At 40.4% G+C, this 25,380-nt stretch overlaps 1 protein-coding gene and 1 pseudogene across 1 annotated transcript; both read left to right on the forward strand.

The window, feature by feature from the left end:
- The first annotated feature begins 7,581 nt into the window (after window positions 1-7,581).
- Window positions 7,582-14,218, forward strand: LOC118801615 (nuclear factor 7, brain-like). Its single transcript, XM_036561976.1, has 6 exons — window positions 7,582-8,104; window positions 8,297-8,392; window positions 8,478-8,708; window positions 11,120-11,142; window positions 11,229-11,347; window positions 13,086-14,218. The coding sequence occupies exons 1-6, from the start codon at window positions 7,703-7,705 to the stop codon at window positions 13,625-13,627; spliced, it is 1,413 nt and encodes a 470-aa protein (XP_036417869.1). The 5' UTR covers window positions 7,582-7,702; the 3' UTR covers window positions 13,628-14,218.
- A 2,444-nt stretch (window positions 14,219-16,662) lies between these two features.
- On the forward strand, window positions 16,663-24,956 carry LOC118801614 (annotated as a pseudogene).
- Window positions 24,957-25,380: the final 424 nt, after the last annotated feature.

Genomic DNA, 25,380 nt, shown 5'->3' on the forward strand with positions numbered 1-25,380 from the left:
TTCTAAATAATCCGTTAAATAGAAGAATAATAGCCATGTAAACGCCTGAATCCGATTACATTCCAATCGGAACGTGTAAGTATGTTCTGCGCATGTGCGTCGCGTCATGGCGAAAGTTTATACCGTTCAGCATGGCGGAGCAGAAACGGGTCTGCAGGGGAGACGAAGTTTATGCTCTGAGCTTTAAAAGACGGCGGTGGGACGGACGACCAGCTTATGTGTCTCAGAACACGACGTCTTCCTCTCGCCGCTTCCTTTATAAGCACATGTGAAGCACGTCTGACATCATTTTAAAGCAATTAAAACACAAGCGCGCCAACTGGAAACTCATATCACGCGGACTGGACCTCACGTGATGTTCGCTGTCATGGTAACGTTTACTCTAAACGCTACTCCACGCATGCGCGTCATTTTGCATCGGATTACTTGTAGTGAGCATGTAAACGAAGATTTTCCATCAAATCGTTGAATAGAGTGTGCATATAAACACCTCAGTCTGAATCTGTAATCGGATTGTATTCAATCGGATTGGCAAAAATCTTTGCATGTAAACACAGCCAGTGAAGGATGATTTTCCCCTCTAGAGGTTTATACTAGGCCTTTTCCCACCAGTGTCAGAATTTCACACTAAATTATAAGACGTTTTGCACTTAAAGGGACAATATGTAATATATTCACTGCACTAAATCATAAAATGACCATGATGTGTCATCAGAGATTAGGGAAACATGCTAAGTTGCACACTGGCTTCTCCGGCAGCAGCGCTACAGCCAGTGTGTTCTTCAAAATTTTCAATCTGGAGCAGAAAGTCTGTTTGTGTTTTGGCCTGTGGTCCCGCCCACTGCTCATCTCCCAGCACCATTTTGAGACCCCAGGTTGCCAGATATGAGACCGATATGCAAACACTCTCGCAGCCATGGAAGCAAGCAAGCAAACTGGATCTACAGGGATGACGTTAGACCTGAAAAGCCTCAACATCCTTCTAAAAAGCTCCTTGACCAGAGACGCAGTAAAACACGAGTAAATACTGATGATGCATTTGAAAGATGGAGACGCTTAGAGCCCAGAAGGACTTCAAGACGGATGCCAAGTTGGCTGATTTTCTCCTGAACAGGTCAGCACTGAGCTTCAGCTGAGGTACACTAACAACACCGGTGAGGTCACTTCATAACCGAGGTCTGCATGGGGCTGGACCAGGGAAGAACAGTAGGATAAAACTCCGAGACCAATGTGAAGTGAACTGTGTGATATCGGTTAAATTGAGCAGCACGTCACTGGGTGCCTGGAAGTAACTCCAACTCCAGAGTGTGTATTTTCGGAGCGCTGGGCTTTTGTTTTTGGGAAAACGGGCTTAGCTTTGGCTGCTGTACACAGCCACCCATGCATACTTGCTGTACCGATGGAAGTGAAGAGGCTGGATGCAAGTGCCAGTTGCTTTTATTTAAACAAGATTCTACAAAGTCAAGAAACTCAGTGGCAGAGATTTGTGGAACAGATAAATCCAAAATGAAGCGAAACAAAGGAAAACAGAACTAAACCAGAAACAACCCGAAAAACCAGTAAAAACAGGAAACAAGCCGGATGTACAGACAATGCAAGACAAATGGACTGAGCAAACAGACGGGTATAAATACACTGAGGGGAAACAAGAAACACCTGAGACTAATAAGAGGGCGGGGCTACAGACTACATGCAGGTGGAGCAGGTGATGAGGGGGGGAAGGCCCAGGGAGGAGACAGACCAAAGCAACAAAGGCACATCACAAGAAAACACACTGGGCACTGGGAAACCAAGAAAAGGGTAAAAACAGAGAAAGACCAGGACGGAGAGTGAACGGACGAAAACATTGCAAATGTACTGATCAATATATTTAACTTAATTATCGTTTTGTTGTGGTCTTACCGAGACTCAGGGACGTGGGTTAGTTCGGTTGGCGAAAGGTAGCGAGCACGAGGGAACCAAGAAACAAGGAGGACTCTGCATTGAAGTTCGGTGGAACCACTTTATAATGTAGAAAACACACTGTTTGGCTACGCACTGCTGCAGGCTAGACAGAACCACAACACCCTGCCGTGTCTCTCCAGAACCAGTCTTTAAAAGTGGACGCTCCTCAGAAGAACTCTACAGATATTCTGTCTCTTTGGCACACCCCTTGTTCCAGGCTGTGAACAGCACACAAGCACTGGGAGAGAACTTTAGTAACACTTTTAAAAGTATGACATCATCAATTTTAATAACGGCTTTGAGCAAAAAAGGTCAACTTTCCAATAAAACACATTTCCAAAAATGGAATGATGTGCTACATTATCAGTCAAGATATTCATGGGTGATACATTACTGGCCAAGTTCTTGAAAAATAAGGTTCTTTAAGGGTTCATAGGTAAAAACAATGGTTGTATCTAGAACCATGAACATGGAAGAACCACTTGCATGCCTAAAGCGTTCTCTGAATGGTGAAACAGTTCCTCAGACTGATGGAGAACGTGCTGTATGTAATTCTACTTTTTTTGAAAAGCATTATGTATAACACCATAAAGAGTTCTTCTATTGTGATGATGACCAGCTTATAACAATACCAGAACCCATGTTGGTGCTACATAGAACCATACACAGCACATTCTCCATCAATCTGAAGAACGATTTTACTGTGCAAAGAACCATTGAGTGTTCATGATTCCATATAGAACTGTTTTCTTTGCTAACGAGACCCCTGGAGAACCATCTTCATTAGGATTATTGGGTTTTCTTTTTGTCATGTTTTTTAGGGGTTATTACATTTTAGGTGTTATTACGAAATACATATTAAAACTGGTTCTTCAAGGGTTCTTTAGTGAAGACAGTGGTTCTATCTAGCTAGGTTTTATTTCATTTATGTCCGAGTGCAAATATTTCAGGGAGGTTATTACGTGATTGGAAAATGATCACAGTATTGGGTTCTACAGTTCTGCTGATGACCCGGCATGATTTGCACACATAACTGTGTAAGTTTAAGATGGTTTGGTGAGAAACACAGGAAGTGCAGTTTACATAAACTAAATACATGCTGGAAGACTGACACCCTCTAGTGGACTATCAGAGAATCGTTTCTGTTTCTGAAAGATCAGCTCTGTTCCTTTAGCGTTCCTCTGTTCTCGCAGAGCTGTGAGGCTGTGAACTGGTTCCAGTCAAAGGAAAGAAAAATGTGACTACAGTAAAATCTCACTAGAAAAGATTTCATCTAGAACGAAACCTGTTCACACGTTTCTGATCTGCAGTCTGGACTCTAAACGCAGTTTAGTTAGTTAGATTGAGCTGCTGTTCCTGGATGATAATCCCAAATGTGAAGACTTTGACTTTTTTATCTTTTTGAGATGTTGACATTTGGTTTCTTTATCATTTACATCTGGAATCTCTCATTTTCCCAATAATCTCATATTAGTGCTCTCTTATTATCTTAAAGATCTCAGATTAGAGCTCTCTTATTATTTTAATAATCTTAAATCAGTGCTGTCATTATCTTAATTTCAGATTAGTGCTCTTTCATAATCTCAGATTAGCGGTCTCTCATTACCTTAATAATTTTAGATTAGTGCTTTTCCATTATTTTAATATCTCATATTAGTGATGTTTTATTATTTTAACAATCTCATATTAGTGCTTTCTTATTTTTATAATCTTAGATTACTGCTTTTTCATTATTTAATAATCCCAGATTAGTGCTGTTTTATCTTAATTATCTCAGATTTGTGCTCTCTTATTATCTTAATAATCTGAGATTAGTGCTTTTTCATTATTTAAATAATGTCAGATTAGTGCCCTTTCATAATCTTAAATTCAATGCTCTCTCATTACCTTTATAATCTCAGATTATTTCTCTCTGATGTAAATAATTATTACCTGAGGCTAATTAATGAGTCAAATTCCATCCCATAATAAAATCTGTTGTTGTCATTTGTAATTATTAATAATTCAAATGTACCTGTTTTGTATTAATCTCCTACAGCTTTCAGATTTTCACCTGTGCTGTGGTTAAACCAGATAAGTATTACTCAGATTGTTTCTATTGTGTCGTAGATATTATTAAATCTGTTTTTTGGTTCAAAAATTCCCACTGCTTCTGCTCACCCTGTATTCCAACCCCTGCATTATGCTGCCCTCTACTGGACATTCTGTGCTAAACACCTGAGGTAGTAGACCTGTGGGCAGTTCTGTAGTACTTTTCCAAAATGATCTCTATGCAGTGTTTTTCATTTACTACATGTAAATAAAAATAAAACAGCATTTGTGTGAAGGTCTGTTTATGGCGCTACGACCTTCATAAATAATTTTAGACATAATTTTAGATGTAACCTGCAGTCCACTTAAAACACGTTTGAAACGCTGCACTGTTTCAACTGTGAAAGAAGTTGCATGAAACAGCCAATCAAACCCTCGATAAAGTACCTCATGTTGAACTTATAGAGAGAATTACCACTCGATCATGTCTTCTGGGTTTCTGTAAACGCTAGAGGGCGCTCCTGAGGGAGTCCAAAATGAATGGGTTAATATGCAGCATTAGAGTAGAACCATGTAAATATTTTGTAAATACTTAAACATTTTCATTTAGAATACATTAATTTATAGAAGACAAAACAGCGTAAAAGATTTTAATGCTGGTTTTATATTTTTGACCACTTTTGAACTCCAGTTAAAGGAACATCAGCACTCAGTAGCGGTAATGTTAACCAATCAGCACTCAGTAGCAGTAATGCTAACCAATCAGCTCTCAGTAGCAGTAATGCCTACCAATCAGCACTCAGTAGCAGTAATGCTAACCAATCAGCGCTCAGTAGCAGTAATGCTAACCAATCAGCGCACATTAGCAGTAATGCTAACCAATCAGCGCTCAGTAGCAGTAATGCTAACCAATCAGCTCTCAGTAGCAGTAATGCTAACGAATCAGCACTCAGTAGCAGTAATGCCTACCAATCAGCGCTCAGTAGCAGTGATGTTAACCAATCAGCGCTCAGTAGCAGTAATGCTAACCAATCAGCGCTCAGTAGCAGTGATGCTAACCAATCAACACTCAGTAGCAGTAATGCTAACCAATCAGCGCTCAATAGCAGTAATGCTAACCAATCAGCTCTCAGTAGCAGTAATGCTAACCAATCAGCTCTCAGTAGCAGTAACGCTAACCAATCAGCGCTCAGTAGCAGTAACGCTAACCAATCAGCGCTCAGTAGCAGTAACGCTAACCAATCAGCTCTCAGTAGCAGTAACGCTAACCAATCAGCGCTCAGTAGCAGTAACGCTAACCAATCAGCGCTCAGTAGCAGTAACGCTAACCAATCAGCGCTCAGTAGCAGTAACGCTAACCAATCAGTGCTCAGTAGCAGTAACGCTAACCAACCACAGTGACCTTCCTTCTAAACCACAACAAATAAAGGATGAATAACTTTACATTAAGCTTTCATACCCAATAGAAACACTTCATTCAAGATGCTTGTGTCTAGAACTGTTTAGAGATCCTGGTTTTAGTTTTGTAAACCACTAGAGCCAGACTATGCAGCTTCATCAGAACATTCAAAAATACTTCCTAATTAATTAAATAAACAATTAAATCAAATATGTGCATTTATATCAGTGCCCAACACAGCGTTATGGGCCCTTTTCACAAAGAGTCGTGATTACTTCCGGCTTAAGCGTTAGCAGGTTAAACTCGCTTCCGTTCCATATAACTACTGCAGAAGCGTTGACAAAATGTTATAGTAGTGAACTATAATGCTCCAATACTGAGGTACAACAGCTATATTTCAGTTTTCCTGCACTGTCATGACAAACAGTGAGAGTAAGAAGTGGATGGAAGCACTGATTTAACTGTAAACAGAGCTAAAATGCTGTATGTGTGAAGAACACATATACGTGGCACGAATTTGATGGACTCCGTTTATATTAAGCTAGCTATGCTGGCTAGAAGCTACTGCTAACAGTAATGTTAGCTATTATCCCAAACTAACGCTAGATTACCCGGCTAACATAAAGCAGCATCACCAGTTCATTTTGCACTCATCTTTAAAAAGCTAATGCAGAGACCTTAGGTGGCTCTTCCCAGATCACATCCTAGCTAACCTAGCTATGTCAGGAAATGGAAATCAAAATGTCACCGCATAACCGCGATGCTAAGATACACGTTAGCTAGGAATCGCATTTTTGATTCAGCAGTGAAAGGCGGATGTTTTCCGAAGTACTTCTTCAAAAATTGCCATGAAACTAAAATAAAGATGCTGTTTGGCAGATCGCTAATATAGCCAGCCAGCTAGCTTTAAAGTCTCCTGCTCATATGAAGGTTGTGCTCCTTAAACTGTCAATGCTTACGGTAGGCTAGTAGGATACAGCCGCTAATTAGCTAGCCTACCGTAAGCTAAAAGAGAGTTTAAACAAGGTCTGTCAAACAGACTTTACATATAAAAGTTTTGGTTTGCGTTTATAATATTAGAGAAATCGCTGCTGTAAATGTGTCACAGAACATGCTCCACGTTAGCCAGCTGGTGCCAGCAGCTAATGAGAGCTAGCTTCCTTGTTTGGGAATACAGCTACAGTTAGCAGTGGCCTCTAGCATAGCTAGCTAGCTACAACTAAACAATGTCTAACAAATTCATACTATACATAAAAGTTCTTTCTTTTGAAAACATTACTGTAATAAGAAATATTACAGAAATCACTGGCATGTTATTCAAAGACAGAGAGGCTGCTTGATGTGAGGCAGCTGCTGCAGCAGTAAGCAGGGCTACGCCACACATACAGATACACACAGTTTAGCTCTGTTTACAGTTAAAGTGGATGGAAGCACTGATTTCTGTTCTCACTGTTTGTTGTGACCGTGCACGAAAAATACAGCTGTTGTAGCTCAGTGTTTGAGCATTATGGTTCACTACAATAACATTTTGTCATCGCTTCTGCAGTGGTTGTATGAAGTGGAAGTTAGTTTTACCCTGCTGACACGTAAACCGGAAGTAATCGCACGCTCTGTGAAAAGGGCCAATTCTGCTACCATCATGGTTCTTCTCAGCCCTCATCTATCTGACCTGCTGTGATATCATCAAAAATTGACTGACCACCAAAAAGGTAGCGGTATGAGCCCACTATTAGTGCCCAGAGGCCGATAACATGATCCCTGAATATTTAACCTCAGTTCAGCCGTTTAAGCAGCTCAGCTTCATATCTGAGAGGTAATTTAGAGCCGAATGAGTCAAACTTTAAAAATCATAATAAAACTAAGGGGATCTTTCAAATTCTGCACAGCTTCATGATTTGTGTTGAAGTTTTTACTGTAATTTTACTGTAAATCCATGATGTGACTGACAGGCTGTAGGTGAGCTGGTGTGGAGCGACTCTACAATTCCAGCTTTATTGTTCTTTGATCTGTTTCCTGCTCTCTGGCGTCACTTCTAGCCTTTCTCCTTTAAACTCCTCCCACTGAAACTCCTCCTACTGAGGAGGTGCTGAGTGTGAGGCGTCTGCAGAGCTTTACAGGCTGCACTGTTGGGATCTGCTGAGTCCACTTTTGTTGGTGGGTTTATGGAGAATTCTGGATCTGGAGAATCACTCTGAAGGGCAAATGATCACTAACTGGATCTACAGCCGCCTGTTTGACTGGAAACACACCTGAGATCAGGTGAGAGTTTCACACAACTGAAAGTGAAAGTCTGAGCATTCTCACTGGACGGAACAGCAGGGGCAGGAAATGGCTTCTAGATCTTTCTCAGAGGAGGATTTCTCCTGTCCTGTGTGCTGTGAGATCTTCAAGGATCCTGTTCTTCTGCTCTGCAGCCACAGTGTGTGTAAAGACTGTCTGCAGAAGTTCTGGGAAACCAACGGATCCAGAGAATGTCCAGTTTGTAGGAGGAGATCTTCAATGGAGTTCCCTCCTACAAACCTGGCTTTAAAGAACCTGTGTGAGAGTTTCTCACAGGAGAGAAGTCAGAGAAGTTCAGCAGAGTCTGGAAACATCTGCAGTGACCACACTGAGAAACTCAGACTCTTCTGTCTGGACGATCTACAGCCGGTGTGTTTGGTGTGTCGGGACTCTAAAAAACACACCAACCACAAATGTCTCCCCCTTCAGGAAGCAGCACTCAACTACAAGGTGGGTTATGAGTGACCACACTTTGTCAGAAGCTCCATAAATTCACTAAATTCAGCTGATAAATAAAAATAACTGGTCATTTTCCTAAATGTGTGACCTGGATCCTCACTCTGAGAGACAGGAACACATTGGGACACCAGTGTGGACTTTATATCTGGCTTTGTTTCTCACTAAAACGCTGATTTGTTTCAGGAGGAGCTCAAAACTGCACTGAAGCCCCTGAAGGAGAAACTGGACGTCTTTAAAAGGTTTAAGCTGGATTTGGATCGGACTGCAGATCATATAAAGGTCAGAGTAACAAACTCTTCTGAGATTATGAACCGGATCCTCACATAATCGCTCATATTTCATTAGATTCACTGCTTCCTTCCAGACTCAGGCCCGACGCACAGAGAGGCAGATTAAGGAGGAGTTTGAGGAGCTTCACCAGTTTCTACGAGATGAAGAGGCAGCCAGGATATCAGCACTGAGGGAGGAAGAGGAGCAGAAGAGTCAGACGATGAAGGAGAGGATTGAGAAGATGAGCAGAGAGATATCAGCACTTTCAGACACTATCAGAGCCGTAGAAGAGGAGATGGCAGCTGAAGATGTTCCATTCTTACAGGTGAGTGTCGCTCAGTCAGCGCTAGAACCTGAACAAGGAACCAAAACGAACAGTTCTGACTTACAGAACTGAACTGGGAACATCGTCACTGTCGACACTTTCAGAGTGAAAACTTCAAATAAAATCTATCTGATCAGTTCAAATGTATAGAACTACATTAATAATGTATAATTTTTCATAGAAATATATCATTAATATCCCTCACTCAGCTCTCTCTCCCTCCTGACGTGCTGCTGTGTGAGTGGCGTTAAATAAAGGCGGCCGGTGTCGAAGCGTCTGAGTGTGCAGGGTGTTCACTTACATTCAGGCCCATGTTTTGAGGGTCTGTGAGTCACATCTGTTTATTATGCTATTAATGCATAATCACCTCTGGTTTTATCAGTCATAACTGACCGATTCCAAACCCTGATTAAATGTCTTAGGTTTCCAGTTAGTGGTTACGAACCGTTACTATGGTCTACTAATTAGCTCAAATAACGAATAGGAAGTTGAATCTGTAGCTCCAGCTGTGAGCAAAATATGTAGCTGGATGATGTGTAGAAGTGAGATTCCGTCCCCGACAGAGTGCAGTGTGTAGATTTCTACCCGTCCAAAAACGATAAAAAAAACATTGTCCTCATCAGTTTTCTCCAACTTTGGTTCTTACTAGGTTCAGGTTTTTGAGTCTGCTGTATTGTTTCTCCTCGTCTGTGTCCGTCTCAGATTGATTTTAACTCAGTTATGTCGTCTTCACTGGGTTAGTGAAATACAGCTCTTAGTGAAGTGTTGGTTGTGTTTATCTGAATTCTGCATTCTGGTAAACAGTCTTACTACGGTTTTATATCAGGATGGATTATGCAGGGTGACGACTGCACTGGTAGCCTGAGATTAAGACATTGTGGGACACAGCACTGTATTGGTGTGCTTGTAGACTCTCAAGCAAAAGAGAGACTGAAAACCAGGAGGAGTGTTTTATGGACAGTTAAACGGGAGCAGTGTCCACTCTAAAGATACTGGCCAGAGTTCAGTGGGAGGGGTTTTGTGAAGTCACTACACACTACAGCACATTAGGAAACTGAACCTGTCAGGTTGGCCTACATACTTTTCTCAGTCCCACCCAAAATGTATGTCGGCCTTCACCACTGGTTTGACCGGTCTGCATGTCACTAAAATGCACCACACTAATCGTGTCCTGATGACAGGAAGCTTCATATGTGTGATCAAATACAGAAACTTCATATCAGCTCTTCTCTGCACTGATCTGAGTGTGGAGCTCCACTACAGGTCTGTTCCAACAACCCCCTCAACTATTCCAGCACCCCAGTAAAAGATTCTGGACTCTGGACAGCCAGGTCACAGTTTACTGAACGGTACTTAAGCCTGTTCTGGAAAAAGCTCTTGTGAACAGATGAGATCAGTCTTGTATCAGAGCGATGATGAGAGCGAAAGGAGAAAAGGAGCTGCACAAAATCCAAAGCTACCACCTCACCTGTAAAACATGGTGGTGGGGGTGTCATGGCCTGGCCAGTGTGACCCTATTTGACCAATTTGATATATAATAGAAAGACACTTATTTGTGTACAGTGTTTTTACGTTTATATTTTCTTTGGCTCTTTGAAGTATTAACACTATTAGCACTACTACATCAGTTTTCTAGGCTCTCCTTGAGATTGTTTGGGTTTACATTAAGGGAACCCAGTCCAGCATCTTTAAATATAGACCCTGGGATAACTTGCTATGCCTAAGTAGCCTATGGTACCACGGAAAAGACAGTATATGGCTTGGAATAGTTGGAAGTTGGAAAAGTGAATTATAGGAACTATAAATACAAATACCAGCAAAGAATTCAGCACATTTAATTTCTTCATACAGCTCGAGCTCTGGGTTTCATACATACACACAGAAATAATACTGATCATCTATGGAAAGATCAATATTTATAGAAGTGAAAGCTGATGTGAGAAGAACTCCTCATACTCTGGCGGTGATGCACTCAGGTTTTGGAGGACAAAAGAAAATACTGTCAGCTAGTGGAGAGGAGAGGTACTGCAGGACTCACTGGACTTTTTCTAATAATCTGCAGAACTGAATCCAGTAAAGCAGAAAAACTAGTAACAGACCTTTCACTACATAATTATGTGTTATGAGTTCACTGAGTAATGTTTGAAAATTAATTATGGCTGTTTTCTAAAATAATATTTGATGTGATTTACGATGAGAAAGGTGTGTGTTTGTGTTTTTCATGAATCTGACAAGAAACATCTGAACAGACATCATAAATGTTTACACATAGCTTTAGTGGGATTCCACACATCTGACACATATGACCCCTGTGGTGTTTCCACTGTGTGAAATTGTTTATTCAGTGAATAAAAATAAGCCCATGACTGAACGGAGAGCAGAGTCACTGATCCACTCTCACTGTTTTACAGAACTACAAGGCCACAGTGAAAAGGTGAGTGTTACTGTCTGCCGTCTCTCTCTTTTCTGTAGTTCTGAACTCAAAGCTTCAGCAGCACTGAGTCCTGAATGTTCTTCCAGAGCTCAGCTCACACTGCAGGATCCAGAGAGCCTTTCAGGAGCGCTGCTCCATGTGGCCAAACATCTGGCCAACCTGAAGTTCACCGTCTGGGAGAAGATGCAGCAGATCGTTCACTTCAGTGAGTCTCACTTTTTCTCTCTATCTATCATTCTTTTATTCTTTTCTCATGTTTTGTCAAGCTGGGATTAAGACCCCCACAGGCCCCTGGGTGTTGATGCGCTAAGCCCCCCATCCTCCTGCTCCCACTACAGTCACCCCCCCATCAGCCCACACACACATTACCAGTATGTGATAATAAAGCAGGTATTACAGTAAATGAAGGGATACATTAGATCATTACTGAAGCGTCAGGTCAGGTTGATGTAACTGTTTGTCCAGCGACTCTTTTCATTGGTGTATAAATGTGATGTAACTGATAAACGCAGCATCACAGCTGCAGGAAGTCGTCTTTCCTCTGATCTCACAGCATCACAACAGGAGCTTTGATCAATTTAAAGCCAGACAGTATAAATTAGTTACAGTGTAACTGAGCTTTAATGTTTCTCATATCGATACAACAGGAGGCGAGTCCACATGGAGAAAACAGAATAAAGTAAAAGTCTCTTCCCTATAAATCAGCGTCCACTTATGAGGAAATTTAAGAGCCTAAAACACAAACCATCCTAAACTAAAGCTCACAGAGGAATGAAAACTGGTTATGGATCACTATCTTACCTTTGAGGACTCTGTGCTCAGAATGAGCCGCTCGCTTTCTCAGCATCAGTAAAAGAGCTGTTACACACCAAGTTCACAAACCACTGGAGACACAGACACGTCTGTAAACATGAGCTGACGGTCTTTAAATGAGTGTTTGTCTCTGGAAATGGGTGGAAAACAGCAGCGTCCACTCTGTCAGGACCTGCTGAAGCTGGACTGAGGTGATGGCAGATAGCAGCAGATGGTAAACAGTGTTTGGGGGGCTAAGAAACGAAAATAAGGCGGGACCCCTCACACCATCAGAAACGACACGGAGAGCATCAAGATCTTAACTGGACACAATACAATGACCCTCTGACAGAAAACCAATCAGATTTGATTCTGTTCAGAAACGCAGCTACAGAAACACTGCTGTGTGTTTCAGTGGGCAGAGCTGTGGTCAGTCTGGGTGTCTGTGTCTGTGTGAATGTGCTGGTCAGTAAGTGTTGCTGTGAGTGTTTTTCAGTAAATCACTCCATTCAGTGTGTTTTTCCTGTATAAACTAAAGACCCTTCAGCTCTCAGAGCCCCAGCGTGATGACCCACGTCTCCCTGACCGTAGATCCGGCCGTGCTTGGTCATTATAAGCGATATTCGATGTCGGTGAAAAGCTGGTCTTGTTTTTGCCGCCAACACACTGTTCAGTTCGAGCTTAAACATTGATGTTTGACGTTATTAGAGGAGCCTGTTAGCCTGTTAGCCTGTTAGCTTTAGAAAGAACAGCTTTCTGTATTTCTGAAAAGCTGAAATGAATCAGTTGATTCTTTTTAGGATTGTTGACTCTTTTTAAAGTGTTTAAGATGCAGTTTAACTCTTTATTTCCTGATATGTATGTGTATGAATAATGTTCAGAAAAGAGGATAATAATGATTACAGTAATATTCTGCTGTCAGTGTTTAGTGTTTAAATATAAATGTACTGCATTTAAACTGTAGTTCAGTCATTACTGTAAACAAACATTACAGTATGAGTGCTGTAAATATTAATGACAGTAAATACCTGAAAGCTCTGCTGCCAGTGAGTTACTGTACATTTAAAGAGGGATTTGTTTTACAGTGTTTGATTAAATTCATGATGTATTTTTATTTCTGTGTAAATTATATGTGTGTATTTCTTCTTCAGCTCCTGTAACTCTGGACCCCAACACTGCTCATCCTGAACTCATCCTGTCTGATGATCTGACCAGTCTGAGACGCACTAAAGAGAGACAGCAGCTTCCTGATAATCCAGAGAGATTTGGTAAAGCTGTATGTGTTCTGGGCTCTGAGGGCTTCAACTCAGGAACTCACTGCTGGGATGTTGAAGTTGGAGATAGTAAACTCTGGTTTCTGGGTGTGATGACAGAGTCGGCTCAGAGGAAGGGAAGTATATCCTCCAGGAGAGGAGTTTGGAGTGTGTGGTATTTGCGTGGTAAATATAGAGCCGGTTCTTCACCACAGCCAGACACTCTCCTCTCAGTAGGTCAGACAGTGCGGAGGGTCCGAGTGCAGCTGGACTGGGACAGAGGAAAACTCTCATTCTCTGATCCTCTCACTAAAACACACTTACACACTTTTACACACACATTCACTGAGAGAGTGTTTCCACTGTTCAATACTGGTGAAATCAGCCCTGTGAAAATCTCAGCAGTGCAGTTTAGTGTATCAGTGAATCAGCTCAGTTAGAGCTCATTCAGTCTTTGTGTGGATCAGCACTGAAACACTGATTAGTACTGAAATGATCTGCAGTTATAAGAGCTGTTCAGTCACTGCAGCTCAGATCATCTGAGATCTTACTGAGCTGCTTAAACACATTTGTAGAAGGTTTATCTGAATTTTTAATACACTGAGATATTAAAATGTATAAAATGTTAAGTAATGCAGGCGAAACATTCAGAAACATTTATGTTTTGAACATGTTTGGTTTAATAAAGATCTCCTAAAACAAGGTTGATAAATATTATATAACCAGTTTTATTTTATTGCTAAATTCCATATTCATAAATGTAAATATCCAAATTAAAAGCCTCTTTTTATTTTATTTGTGAATGAAGCCAAACAAGACAAACAGTTACTGGTTCTAGCATTAAAAACACTGTCAGAACACTGGAATTAGGTCCTTTGATATTCCTGTATAATGTGTCTGTCTGGTGATGATCTGAGCTGTTTGTGTTTTTCTGTTTTGTTTACTTTTATTGTTGGTGTCTCTGATTGACGCTGTCATCATATTTGTATGTTCATATTCTAATTGAATAATAAAGATCAGTGGGTGTTTGAGTGGATCAGGCTGCTGCTTTAAAGCTGTTTCATGGACTTTCTTATTTTACTGTAAAGCTTTATCAGCTGTCTGTAAAGCACTCTGAGCTGCCGCTGGTATAAAAAGTGCTCTATAAATATATTTATAGTATTATTATTAACGATAATCATACAGTATAAATCAGACGCTGTGTCTGAGTGGCTGGATCTGATGCTGAAACTAGTCCTGATGTTTTTCTTTATTAGCCCCTGAATAAACAGCTTTTCGGTATCAGATCATCTCAGCAAACTCGTTTATAAACATCTGAGGGAAAAAAACACAAAGACTCGTTAAACGTTGAACTTTTAATAGGCAAAAAGGGGGAAATGTAGAATCTCCATCATTTAAATGCTGTAAAAAGCATAATTACCAGAACTCTCTACAGAGTAAAAACACACACAGTCACTGATTAAGACGATAGACATTCCTCACTGCTTCATCCATGAGTGTGAATGGAAAAGTGAACCTAATCTGGTCAGGTGGTCAGTGAGAAGTGTGGACAGGATGTTAATTTAAGCTACTCAGCTAACGTTAGCATCGCCTGTAGCATATTGACTGTCATGACCGTCACATTCAGGACAAAATCATCCGTCAGTTCTCATTTCATCACTATCCAGCCACCTTGATCACCTCAGTGCAGCATATTAATAATAAATAAGAGAGAAATGTGGGAACAGAAGATCAAAAAGCACAGATTTTAGAGAAAGTTCTGCTGCATAAAGGCAGAGCTGTGTGTGGAGCAGGAGAAACACAGTCAGAGTTTAAGGTGGGCTGGTCTGCATCACATAAACTCCCACTCTGTAAACACGTCCCACTCCGGCCCTGAGGGTCTGAATAATAATCATATTGATCTTTAAGCTCTAATGTGGTTTATAGATATCAGTGTTGGCGAAGCTACTCTGAAAGCACAGCTTTGCAGGCTAACAGGTACTAAAGCTATTTAAAGTAGTTCAAACTACTGCGTAAAAAATCAAATAGACAATTTAATGTGACACGAAATTCTAACAAAATCGAACCCAAAAAGGTCACATACCAGGAAAACATGCCACACAATTGGGTTTACTGCAAAACGTGCCCACCTTTTCACAGGTCATACACATAAACAACAAAAATAAAAAAATAAATAAATAAATAAAATACCCCACTGTTCATGGGAAAGTCCAAGCTTTTTATTGCTTAAAACCTGTATGTAGTTTCAGTAGTTAACTACACAAAAAAATGGCAAAAAAAGTCATTTTACTTTTTTTTTTTTAAGTTCAAGAGGCTTTATTGTCATTTCAGCTACACACAAATACACAGTGAAACAAAACAACGTTCCTCCAGGACCAACACAGGAACACAAGATAAAACAATACAATAAACACAGCACAGATAATACAGCACAGTACATAAATACAAAAGACTTACAGTAAATACAGAACAGGACACAGGCAGCACACGGCACTGAGAGCGTGTGGAGCTGTGCAGAGGAGGATGGACCACACTATGACACATTAGCAGATTAGCAGAGAGCCTAGCATATATGAGCATAGCAGTCACTGAGGCAGCAACCAGAGCAGCAACATACAGTATACAGTATTGGGTTCATACAGTAATTCTAGCAACTAACAGTGTTAAAGTGAAGTAACGTGCAAAATGCAAGTATTCAGATCTACAGTCATATCAAATGAAGCGATTCAGTGAAACAGTAATCATATTTAATACAGTGATCCAGATACTTCAATCACTATGTAAATCTGAATGTAGTTGAACTACCAGCTACTGCAAAATGTAGTTAAACCTTTGTCATATTTAAGGTTCATATAATGTACACAATAATAACTGAGTGCTAAACTATATTTACCATTTTATTTATAATAATAATAATAATATAAATACAAACACTTTCTAAGCTGCTTATCCTTCGGGGTCACAGGGGGGAGCTGGAGCCTATCCCAGTCGTCAATGGGCAGAAGGCAGGAAACACCCTGGATAGGTCGCCAGTCCATCGCAGTGCAGACAGACAGACAGATACATTCACACACACAGGTGCAATTTAGCGTGTCCAGTCAGCCTGACTGCATGAGGAAACCCACACAGACACAGGGAGAACATAGAAACTCCACATAGAGAGGACTCTGGTCACTCAGTTGGGAATCGAAACCAGACCCTTCTTACTGTGAGCTGACAGCGCTACCCACTGCGACACCATGCCATCCATCTTTTAAGCAGCTTTGAAATTCTGCACAGCTTCATGATTTGTGTTGAAGTTTTTACTGTAATTTTACTGTAAATCCATGATGTGACTGACAGGCTGTAGGTGAGCTGGTGTGGAGCGACTCTACAGTTCCAGCTTTATTGTTCTTTGATCTGTTTCCTGCTCTCTGGCGTCACTTCTAGCCTTTCTTCTTTAAACTCCTCCCACTCAAACTCCTCCTACTGAGGAGGTGCTGAGTGTGAGGCGTCTGCAGAGCTTTACAGGCTGCACTGTTGGGATCTGCTGAGTCCACTTTTGTTGGTGGGTTTATGGAGAATTCTGGATCTGGAGAATCACTCTGAAGGGAAATGATCACTAACTGGATCTACAGCCGCCTGTTTGACTGGAAACACAGCTGAGATCAGGTGAGAGTTTCACACAACTGAAAGTGAAAGTCTGAGCGTTCTCACTGGATGGAACAGCAGGGACAGGAAATGGCTTCCAGATCTTTCTCAGAGGAGGATCTCTCCTGTCCTGTGTGCTGTGAGATCTTCAAGGATCCTGTTGTTCTGCTCTGCAGCCACAGTGTGTGTAAAGTCTGTCTGCAGAAGTTCTGGGAAACCAAAGGATCCAGAGAATGTCCAGTTTGTAGGAGGAGATCTTCAATGCCGGAACCTCCTTTAAACCTGGCTTTAAAGAACGTGTGTGAGAGGTTCTTACAGGAGAGAATTCAGAGAAGTTCAGTAGAGTCTGGAAACATCTGCAGTGACCACACTGAGAAACTCAGACTCTTCTGTCTGGACGATCTACAGCCGGTGTGTTTGGTGTGTCGGGACTCTAAAAAACACACCAGCCACAAATTCCTCCCCCTTCAGGAAGCAGCACTCGACTACAAGGTGGGTTATGAGTGACCACACTTTGTGAGAAGCTCCATAAATTCACTAAATTCAGCTGAAAATAAAAATAACTGGTCATTTTCCTAAATGTGTGACCTGGATCCTCACTCTGAGAGACAGGAACACATTGGGACACCAGTGTGGACTTTATATCTGGCTTTGTTTCTCACTAAAATGCTGATTTGTTTCAGGAGGAGCTCAAAACTGCACTGAAGCCCCTGAAGGAGAAACTGGACGTCTTTAAAAGGTTTAAGCTGGATTTGGATCGGACTGCAGATCATATAAAGGTCAGAGTAACAAACTCTTCTGAGATTATGAACCGGATCCTCACATAATCGCTCATATTTCATTAGATTCACTGCTTCCTTCCAGACTCAGGCCCGACGCACAGAGAGGCAGATTAAGGAGGAGTTTGAGGAGCTTCACCAGTTTCTACGAGATGAAGAGGCAGCCAGGATATCAGCACTGAGGGAGGAAGAGGAGCAGAAGAGTCAGACGATGAAGGAGAGGATTGAGAAGATGAGCAGAGAGATATCAGCCCTTTCAGACACTATCAGAGCCGTAGAAGAGGAGATGGCAGCTGAAGATGTTCCATTCTTACAGGTGAGTGTCGCTCAGTCAGCGCTAGAACCTGAACAAGGAACCAAAACGAACAGTTCTGACTTACAGAACTGAACTGGGAACATCGTCACTGTCGACACTTTCAGAGTGAAAACTTCAAATAAAATCTATCTGATCAGTTCAAATGTATAAAACTACATTAATAATGTATAATTTTCATAGAAATATATCATTAATATCCCTCACTCAGCTCTCTCTCCCTCCTGACGTGCTGCTGTGTGAGTGGCGTTAAATAAAGGCGGCCGGTGTCGAAGCGTCTGAGTGTGCAGGGTGTTCACTTACATTCAGGCCCATGTTTTGAGGGTCTGTGAGTCACATCTGTTTATTATGTTATTAATGAATAATCACCTCTGTTCTTTATCAGCGATAACTGATCAATTCCAAACCCTGATTAATTCTCTTAGTCCTCCAATCAGCAACCGTTATTGGATTATTTTACTTTTATTTGAAGTCAGAGTTGAAAACACATTTAACTGATTCGGATTTAAAAAACACTATCAAGTACATGACTAGCAGAAACAGCTTTGAACAGCTGAACACACATAAAATCATAATATTTTTATTAAAAACACAGAAGTTTACTTAGTGGTAGAAAATATGTGTTTCGGTCGATTCTTAATGTTCCACACTGATTTTCAAAAATTGGGACACATTTACTCCTTGAGATCTAACTCCTCACCATGTGGCCTTGAGGAACAGGGATGCAGTTTCACTTCCTGCTGTAAAATGGAGGGGTGTGGCTCCATCTATGGGCTAAAACTCTTTGTGTTTCGGTAGTGACATGAACACAAGGGACAGTCATTTTAGAAAATTTAAAAACGTAAAAAAATCTAAATCTTCATATTTTAACTTTATATTTTAACATATCTTTAAAAGGCACTGAAAAAAAAAGAAAATGTAAGTATTATTTTCACAAATATAGGTGAAATTCATAGAAAATAACCAATAAATTATTTTGTATACATTTAGCTTTTTAATATCTTAATTATTGCCTTGGGATTATTTAGATTGTACCATAATGTTTGTAAATATCTGAGTTCTGAACGCATAAGCTTTTTTAAATAGTTGTTTTTTTATGTGGGACTGCAGTTTGAACTGATTCAGTAGAACAGTCCTACTGTGCTCTGTTACCTTTCAGCTCCTCAGCAGCGCCAGTGAGTTTCCCACAAATGTACTTGAAGCAGCACATATTCAAACACTGTGGCTAGGAAGACCAATCTGGACCAATCTGACCCAGTCTCACTCAATCTCACAGGATCTAGAGGAGATGATGATACAGTTGACATGAGAATTCATGACCAAGTCAGATGTCTGATTAACTGTAATGAACATCTACATTGATACATTTGTAAATTTTTCTTTGGCTCTATGCAGAATTAGCACTATTAGCACAATCATTTCACTTCATGCTGGGCTTCCGATTCTTTGTGTCTCAGATTAAACGGACTAATTTAAACATTTTCGTTGTCCTCATTTTTTGGAAGTGGTTTGTAAGACCGAGTTGGAAAAGTGAAATATAGGCGCTAAAATAATTCAGCACATTTGATTTCTTCATACAGCTCCAGCTCTGGGTTCATATATAGACTCAGGAATAATGCTGATCATCAACATAAAGATCAATATTAATGGAAGTGAAAGTTGCCATGAGAACTCCTCATACTCTGGAAGTGATGCACTCATATTTTGGGGGAGGATGGAAAATACTGACAACTAGTGGAAAGGAGAGGTACTGCAGGATTCACTGGATTTTTTTCTAATAATCCGTGCAGAACTGAATCCAGCAAAGCAGAAAAACCAATAACGGACTTTTCACTACATAATTATGTGGTATGAGTTCACTGAGTAATGTTTGAAAATAAACAATATTCACAGATAAACAGATTTGACCACTTTCACAAAATCTCAGCATGTATGATCGGGTGGCCGTCATGCACAGCAGCTTCATGTTTGGAGGACTAATCAGACAAATGCATGTGTTCATGTGCAGTTTGCAGATGAAGTGGAGTAAATGCAATCACTGGGTTAATTCTGGTCATTTTCTAACATATTATCCACATCAACCTCACTCTGATTCATGATGACAAACAGACATTTTTAATAAATCGTATAAGAAACATCTGTACAGATAAAATTTTAAAAACATTTACGCTTCACTTGAGTGGGGATTCTACACTAGAAATAAGTGTTCTGTATAGTCCAAAAAATCTATAAAGAACCATTTTCTTTACTAAAGAACCCTTGAAGAACAATCCCCCTGTAGTATTTACAGTGTGTGAAATTGGTTATTTTGTAAAATAAAAATGAATACATACATTACATTAATATTATGGTGCAGTAGGTAGCGCTGTCACCTCACAGCAAGAAGGGCCTGGGTTCGGTTCCCTAGCTTGGTGACCAGGGTCCTTTCTGTGTGGAGTTTGCATGTTCTTCCCGTGTCCGTGTGGGTTTCCTCCAGTTTCCTAACACAGTCCAAAGACATGCAGCCAGGCCAATTGGACACACTAAATTGCCCCCACCCCCACCTCCTTGGCTACCCAGAAGGATAAGCTGTTTAGAAAGTGTGTGTGTGTGTGTGTGTGTGTGTGTGTGTGTGTGTGTGTGTACATGACTGAACGGAGAGCAGAGTCACTGATCCACTCTCACTGTTTTACAGAACTACAAGGCCACAGTGAAAAGGTGAGTGTTACTGTCTGCCGTCTCTCTCTTTTCTGTGGTTCTGAACTCAAAGCTTCAGCAGCACTGAGTCCTGAATGTTCTTCCAGAGCTCAGCTCACACTGCAGGATCCAGAGAGCCTTTCAGGAGCGCTGCTCCATGTGGCCAAACATCTGGCCAACCTGAAGTTCACCGTCTGGAAGAAGATGCAGCAGATCGTTCAGTTCAGTGAGTCTCACTTTCTCTACCTTTCTGTCTTTCTTTCTTATTTTTCTCACATATTCTAGGGCAGAGCTACTCATGTTCTACACCGTTAATCTTATTTTGCCATTAAAAAGTGTCTGTTGTGATGGGAGCAGATTTACTCTGATTAACCGATGCTGATTAAATAGTGATTTCATCAAGGCCAGATTAAGACCCCCACAGACCCCTGGGTGTTGATGCTCTAAGCCCCCCCATCCTCCAACTCCCACTATTGTCACCCCCCATCAACACACACACATTATGAACATCCACTGTTACCAGTATGTGATAATAAAGCAGGTATTACAGTAAATGGAGGGATACATTAGATCATTACTGAAGCGTCAGGTCAGGTTGCTGTAACTGTTTGTCCAGCGACTCTTTTCATTGGTGTATAAATGTGATGTAACTGATAAACGCAGCATCACAGCTGCAGGAAGTCGTCTTTCCTCTGATCTCACAGCATCACAACAGGAGCTTCACTGAAATTAAAGCCAGACAGTATAAATTAGTTACAGTGTAACTGAGCTTTAATGTTTCTCATATCGGTACAACAGGAGGCGAGTCCACATGGAGAAAACAGAATAAAGTAAAAGTCTCTTCCCTATAAATCAGCGTCCACTTATGACCAGCACAACTTTTACCCTATTGAAGACCACATGACTGAAAGTTTGCTTAAACTGGACACAATACAATGACCCTCTGACAGAAAACCAATCAGATTTGATTCTGTTCAGAAACACTGCTGTGTGTTTCAGTGGGCAGAGCTGTGGTCAGTCTGGGTGTCTGTGTTTGTGTGAATGTGCTGGTCAGTAAGTGTTGCTGTGAGTGTTTTTCAGTAAATCACTCCATTCAGTGTGTTTTTCCTGTATAAACTAAAGACCCTTCAGCTCTCAGAGCCCCAGCGTGATGACCCACGTCTCCCTGACCGTAGATCCGGCCGTGCTTGGTGATTTATGACCTCTAAAAAGTTTGAATTAATATGTCAAAATATTTATACATTTTTTTCAACATAATCACTTATTACACTGAAACAGCTCCACTTTCTGAAAGTCGTTATTCTGGCGTGTTGAGTTTCCACACTGAGTTTAAAGCTGTACAGCTCAGATTAAACCCTGACGTTTGGAGCTCGTCAGACCTGCATGGAACATAATTTTACTCTGTTTATTTCAGTTTTTCAGTGAATCCTTCAGTAAATTTTCCACCTTAAATCCAGCTGTGAGTTTATTAGAGGAGCCTGTTAGCCTGTTAGCCTGTTAGCTTTAGAAAGAACAGCTTTCTGTATTTCTGAAAAGCTGAAATGAATCAGTTGATTCTTTTTAGGATTGCTGACTCGTTTTAAAGTGTTTAAGATGCAGTTTAACTGCTTTTTAACTTATTTCATTAATAATGTTCAGAAAAGAGGATAATAATGATTACAGTGATATTCTGCTGCTAAATTAAACCAATTTTAATACAGTACCTGAAATTCCTATGGCCTGCATGCGCTGCAAAAGAATAACATGGTCGATAGCATCAAAGGATGCACTCAAATCTAGTAAAATAAGAAGGCTAGGAGAACCAGAGTCAGCTTCCAATAGATCATTAACCACCTGAACTAATGCTGTTTTGGTACTATGAAATGTATGATGTCCAGACTAAAAATCTTCATACAGCATGTTAGATTCCAAATACGATTATAACTGGCTGGCAACGACCTTCTCTAAAACTGGGAATAAAAAGGTAAGTTGGAGATTGGCCTGTAGTTAAATAAAACAGAAGGGTCAAGATCGTGTTTCTTCAGCAGTAGTTTCACTATGGCCATTTTAGAAAGTGATGGTACCACACCTATTGTTAAAATCTATTAATAATGCCAGTAACAAAAGGACTAATTGCTTGAAAACAAACTTTTAATATTGATGTTGGAAGAGGATCTAGGGTGGAAGTAGAGCACTTCAGTTTAGACACAGTTTCAGATACTAGAGACTGATTAACCTCGACAAAGCATCTAAATTAAGAATCTTGAACCACTACGGGATCAAAATCCGATGGAGAGGGATGTTGAGTTATATTATTAATCATGTTCTGCCTAATGTTATGTATCTTTACTTGAAAAAAAAATTAAGAAAACGACAAAAAAATTTTTTAAGAAAATCGAGGGAGCCAAGCCGGGTCCTTTAGAATTAGATGGCTAATTGTAGAAAATAAATGTCTGGGATTATTACTGTTTCTCTCACTTAGACCATAATAATATTTGGACCTAGCACTTCTTAAGGCTAGAGAGTATTTGCACTGGTGTTCTCTATTGGCCAATTGGTGGACTCCTAGAGAGGTTACTACATTTGCGTTCAAGTTCAAGACCCTCTGCTTTCAGAGCCCTAAACTGAGAAGTATCCCATGGGGAAGAGTGTGTAGTCTTGTAAATATAAACGTACTGCATTTAAACTGTAGTTCAGTCATTACTGTAAACAAACATTACAGTATGAGTGCTGTAAATATTAATGACAGTAAATACCTGAAAGCTCTGCTGCCAGTGAGTTACTGTACATTTAAAGAGGGATTTGTTTTACAGTGTTTGATTAAATTCATGATGTATTTTTATTTCTGTGTAAATTATATGTGTGTATTTCTTCTTCAGCTCCTGTAACTCTGGACCCCAACACTGCTCATCCCTAATCTCATCCTGTCTGATGATCTGACCAGTCTGAGAGTCACCAAAGAGAGACAGCAGCTTCCTGATAATCCAGAGAGATTTGATAAATCTGAATGTGTTCTGGGCTCTGAGGGCTTCAACTCAGGAACTCACTGCTGGGATGTTGAAGTTGGAGACAGTAAATACTGGTCACTGGGTGTGATGACAGAGTCGGCTCAGAGGAAGGGAAGTATATCCTCCAGGAGTGGAGTTTGGTGTGTGGAGTATTATTGGGGTGAATTTGGAGCCTGTTTTCCTCCACAGCCACACACTCTCCTCTCAGTAGGTCAGACAGTGCGGAGGGTCCGAGTGCATCTGGACTGGGACAGAGGAAAACTCTCATTCTCTGATCCTCTCACTAACACACACTTACACACTTTTACACACACATTCACTGAGAGAGTGTTTCCACTGTTCTGTACTGATGAAATCAGCCCTGTGAAAATCTCAGCAGTGCAGTTTAGTGTATCAGTGAATCAGCTCAGTTAGAGCTCATTCAGTCTTTGTGTGGATCAGCACTGAAACACTGATTAGTACTGAAATGATCTGCAGCTATAAGAGCTGTTCAGTCACTGCAGCTCAGATCATCTGAGAATCTTACTGAGCTGCTCAAACACATTTGTAGAAAGTTTATCTGCATTTTTAAACAATAATGGAAACCACAAAGTAGCTCAGTCTGACATATCACTGCATACGGTACATTATTAACGCTTAGAATGTATAAAAATGGAAAGTAATGCAGGCGTAACATTCAGAAATATACATGGATTATTCTACCAAATTGTTTCAAAGTCACAGTTGAAAACATTTGAAGAGTTCACTTACAAAAACTGATAAACACCATCCTTTAAATTTGAGCTGACTGTGGTGAATTATTCTAACACTCTGAACCCTAAACACGTTCAGTCACTAAAGCCGTTATTGTTCATTGTCAAGGCATTGCAAGTTCAGCAATGCCAATGCACTGTTCTCCAGCAGAACCTGATAAATCTATTCAGCCAATCAGCGCACAGTATTTGTGTCAGGTGACTCAGCACTGCCACCGACTATTCGAGGCAGAATCTCAAACCACTCCTTCTCCCAACAAAGAGCAGCACACAGGTGTGAAACTAACGGCTACTGATCTAAACAGAGCTCAGAGTCTCACAGAGACCCACTCTGGATTCAGCCATGAGAGACAATTCATACAACATTTGGGTGGAAAAGACTAAACTTCATAACTCATAGTGACTCTATAGGAAGCAGTGAGCCGTCTGAGACTCACCCTGAGGATTTTCAGAGATCTGATCTTATAGATCATTACTATTGATCATTAACAGCTGTTTGTGTTCAGTTTTCAGATCTTTACCTGCTTGATTTATGATAAAGATGTTAAATATTGACCTTAAAGAAACTTGTGTCCTTTAAATGGCTTTAACTTTGAAACATGAAATGACCACTGGAGTTTCTGCTTTTGACAAAAAACTAAATAAAAAAAAGTTTAATAAAGTTTAATTTTGTACGTTACCTGTTCTTATTGAGTTATTTATACATAATCAAAATGACCCTACTGCAGTTTGATTTATCTTATCTGGAATGCACTTTAAAAACATAATTTATGAAAATTCATTAAAACTGAGATATCTGTTTTCTCAAATGAACTCTTCACTTTTAACTGACTGGAACTTTGGCCTAAAATCCTTTTACTTTGAGTGACCCTGTAGCTTGATTATGTTTATTTTGTTAAAATAAAAGATTGAACATTCCATTTTGTCCCTACTAAAACCAAATATTTCAGTAGTGACTGTTTTGGCTCATTTTGATCAGACCTGAAAAACACTAACCAGTACATGACTAGCAAAAAGGCCCGGATCATCCCATGGGTTTTATCGGTGCATGCCCTG

This window comes from Colossoma macropomum, unplaced genomic scaffold (assembly GCF_904425465.1).
Source record: "Colossoma macropomum unplaced genomic scaffold, Colossoma_macropomum, whole genome shotgun sequence".
Classification (NCBI taxonomy): Eukaryota; Metazoa; Chordata; class Actinopteri; order Characiformes; family Serrasalmidae; genus Colossoma; species Colossoma macropomum.

Coding starts and splice junctions, on each gene's coding strand:
- LOC118801615 (XM_036561976.1), top strand. CDS start 7,703: ATGGCTTCTAGATCTTTCTCAGAGGAGGATTTCTCCTGTCCTGTGTGC. Junction 8,105..8,296: donor AAGCAGCACTCAACTACAAG/GTGGGTTATGAG, acceptor GATTTGTTTCAG/GAGGAGCTCAAAACTGCACT. Junction 11,348..13,085: donor GCAGCAGATCGTTCACTTCA/GTGAGTCTCACT, acceptor TTTCTTCTTCAG/CTCCTGTAACTCTGGACCCC.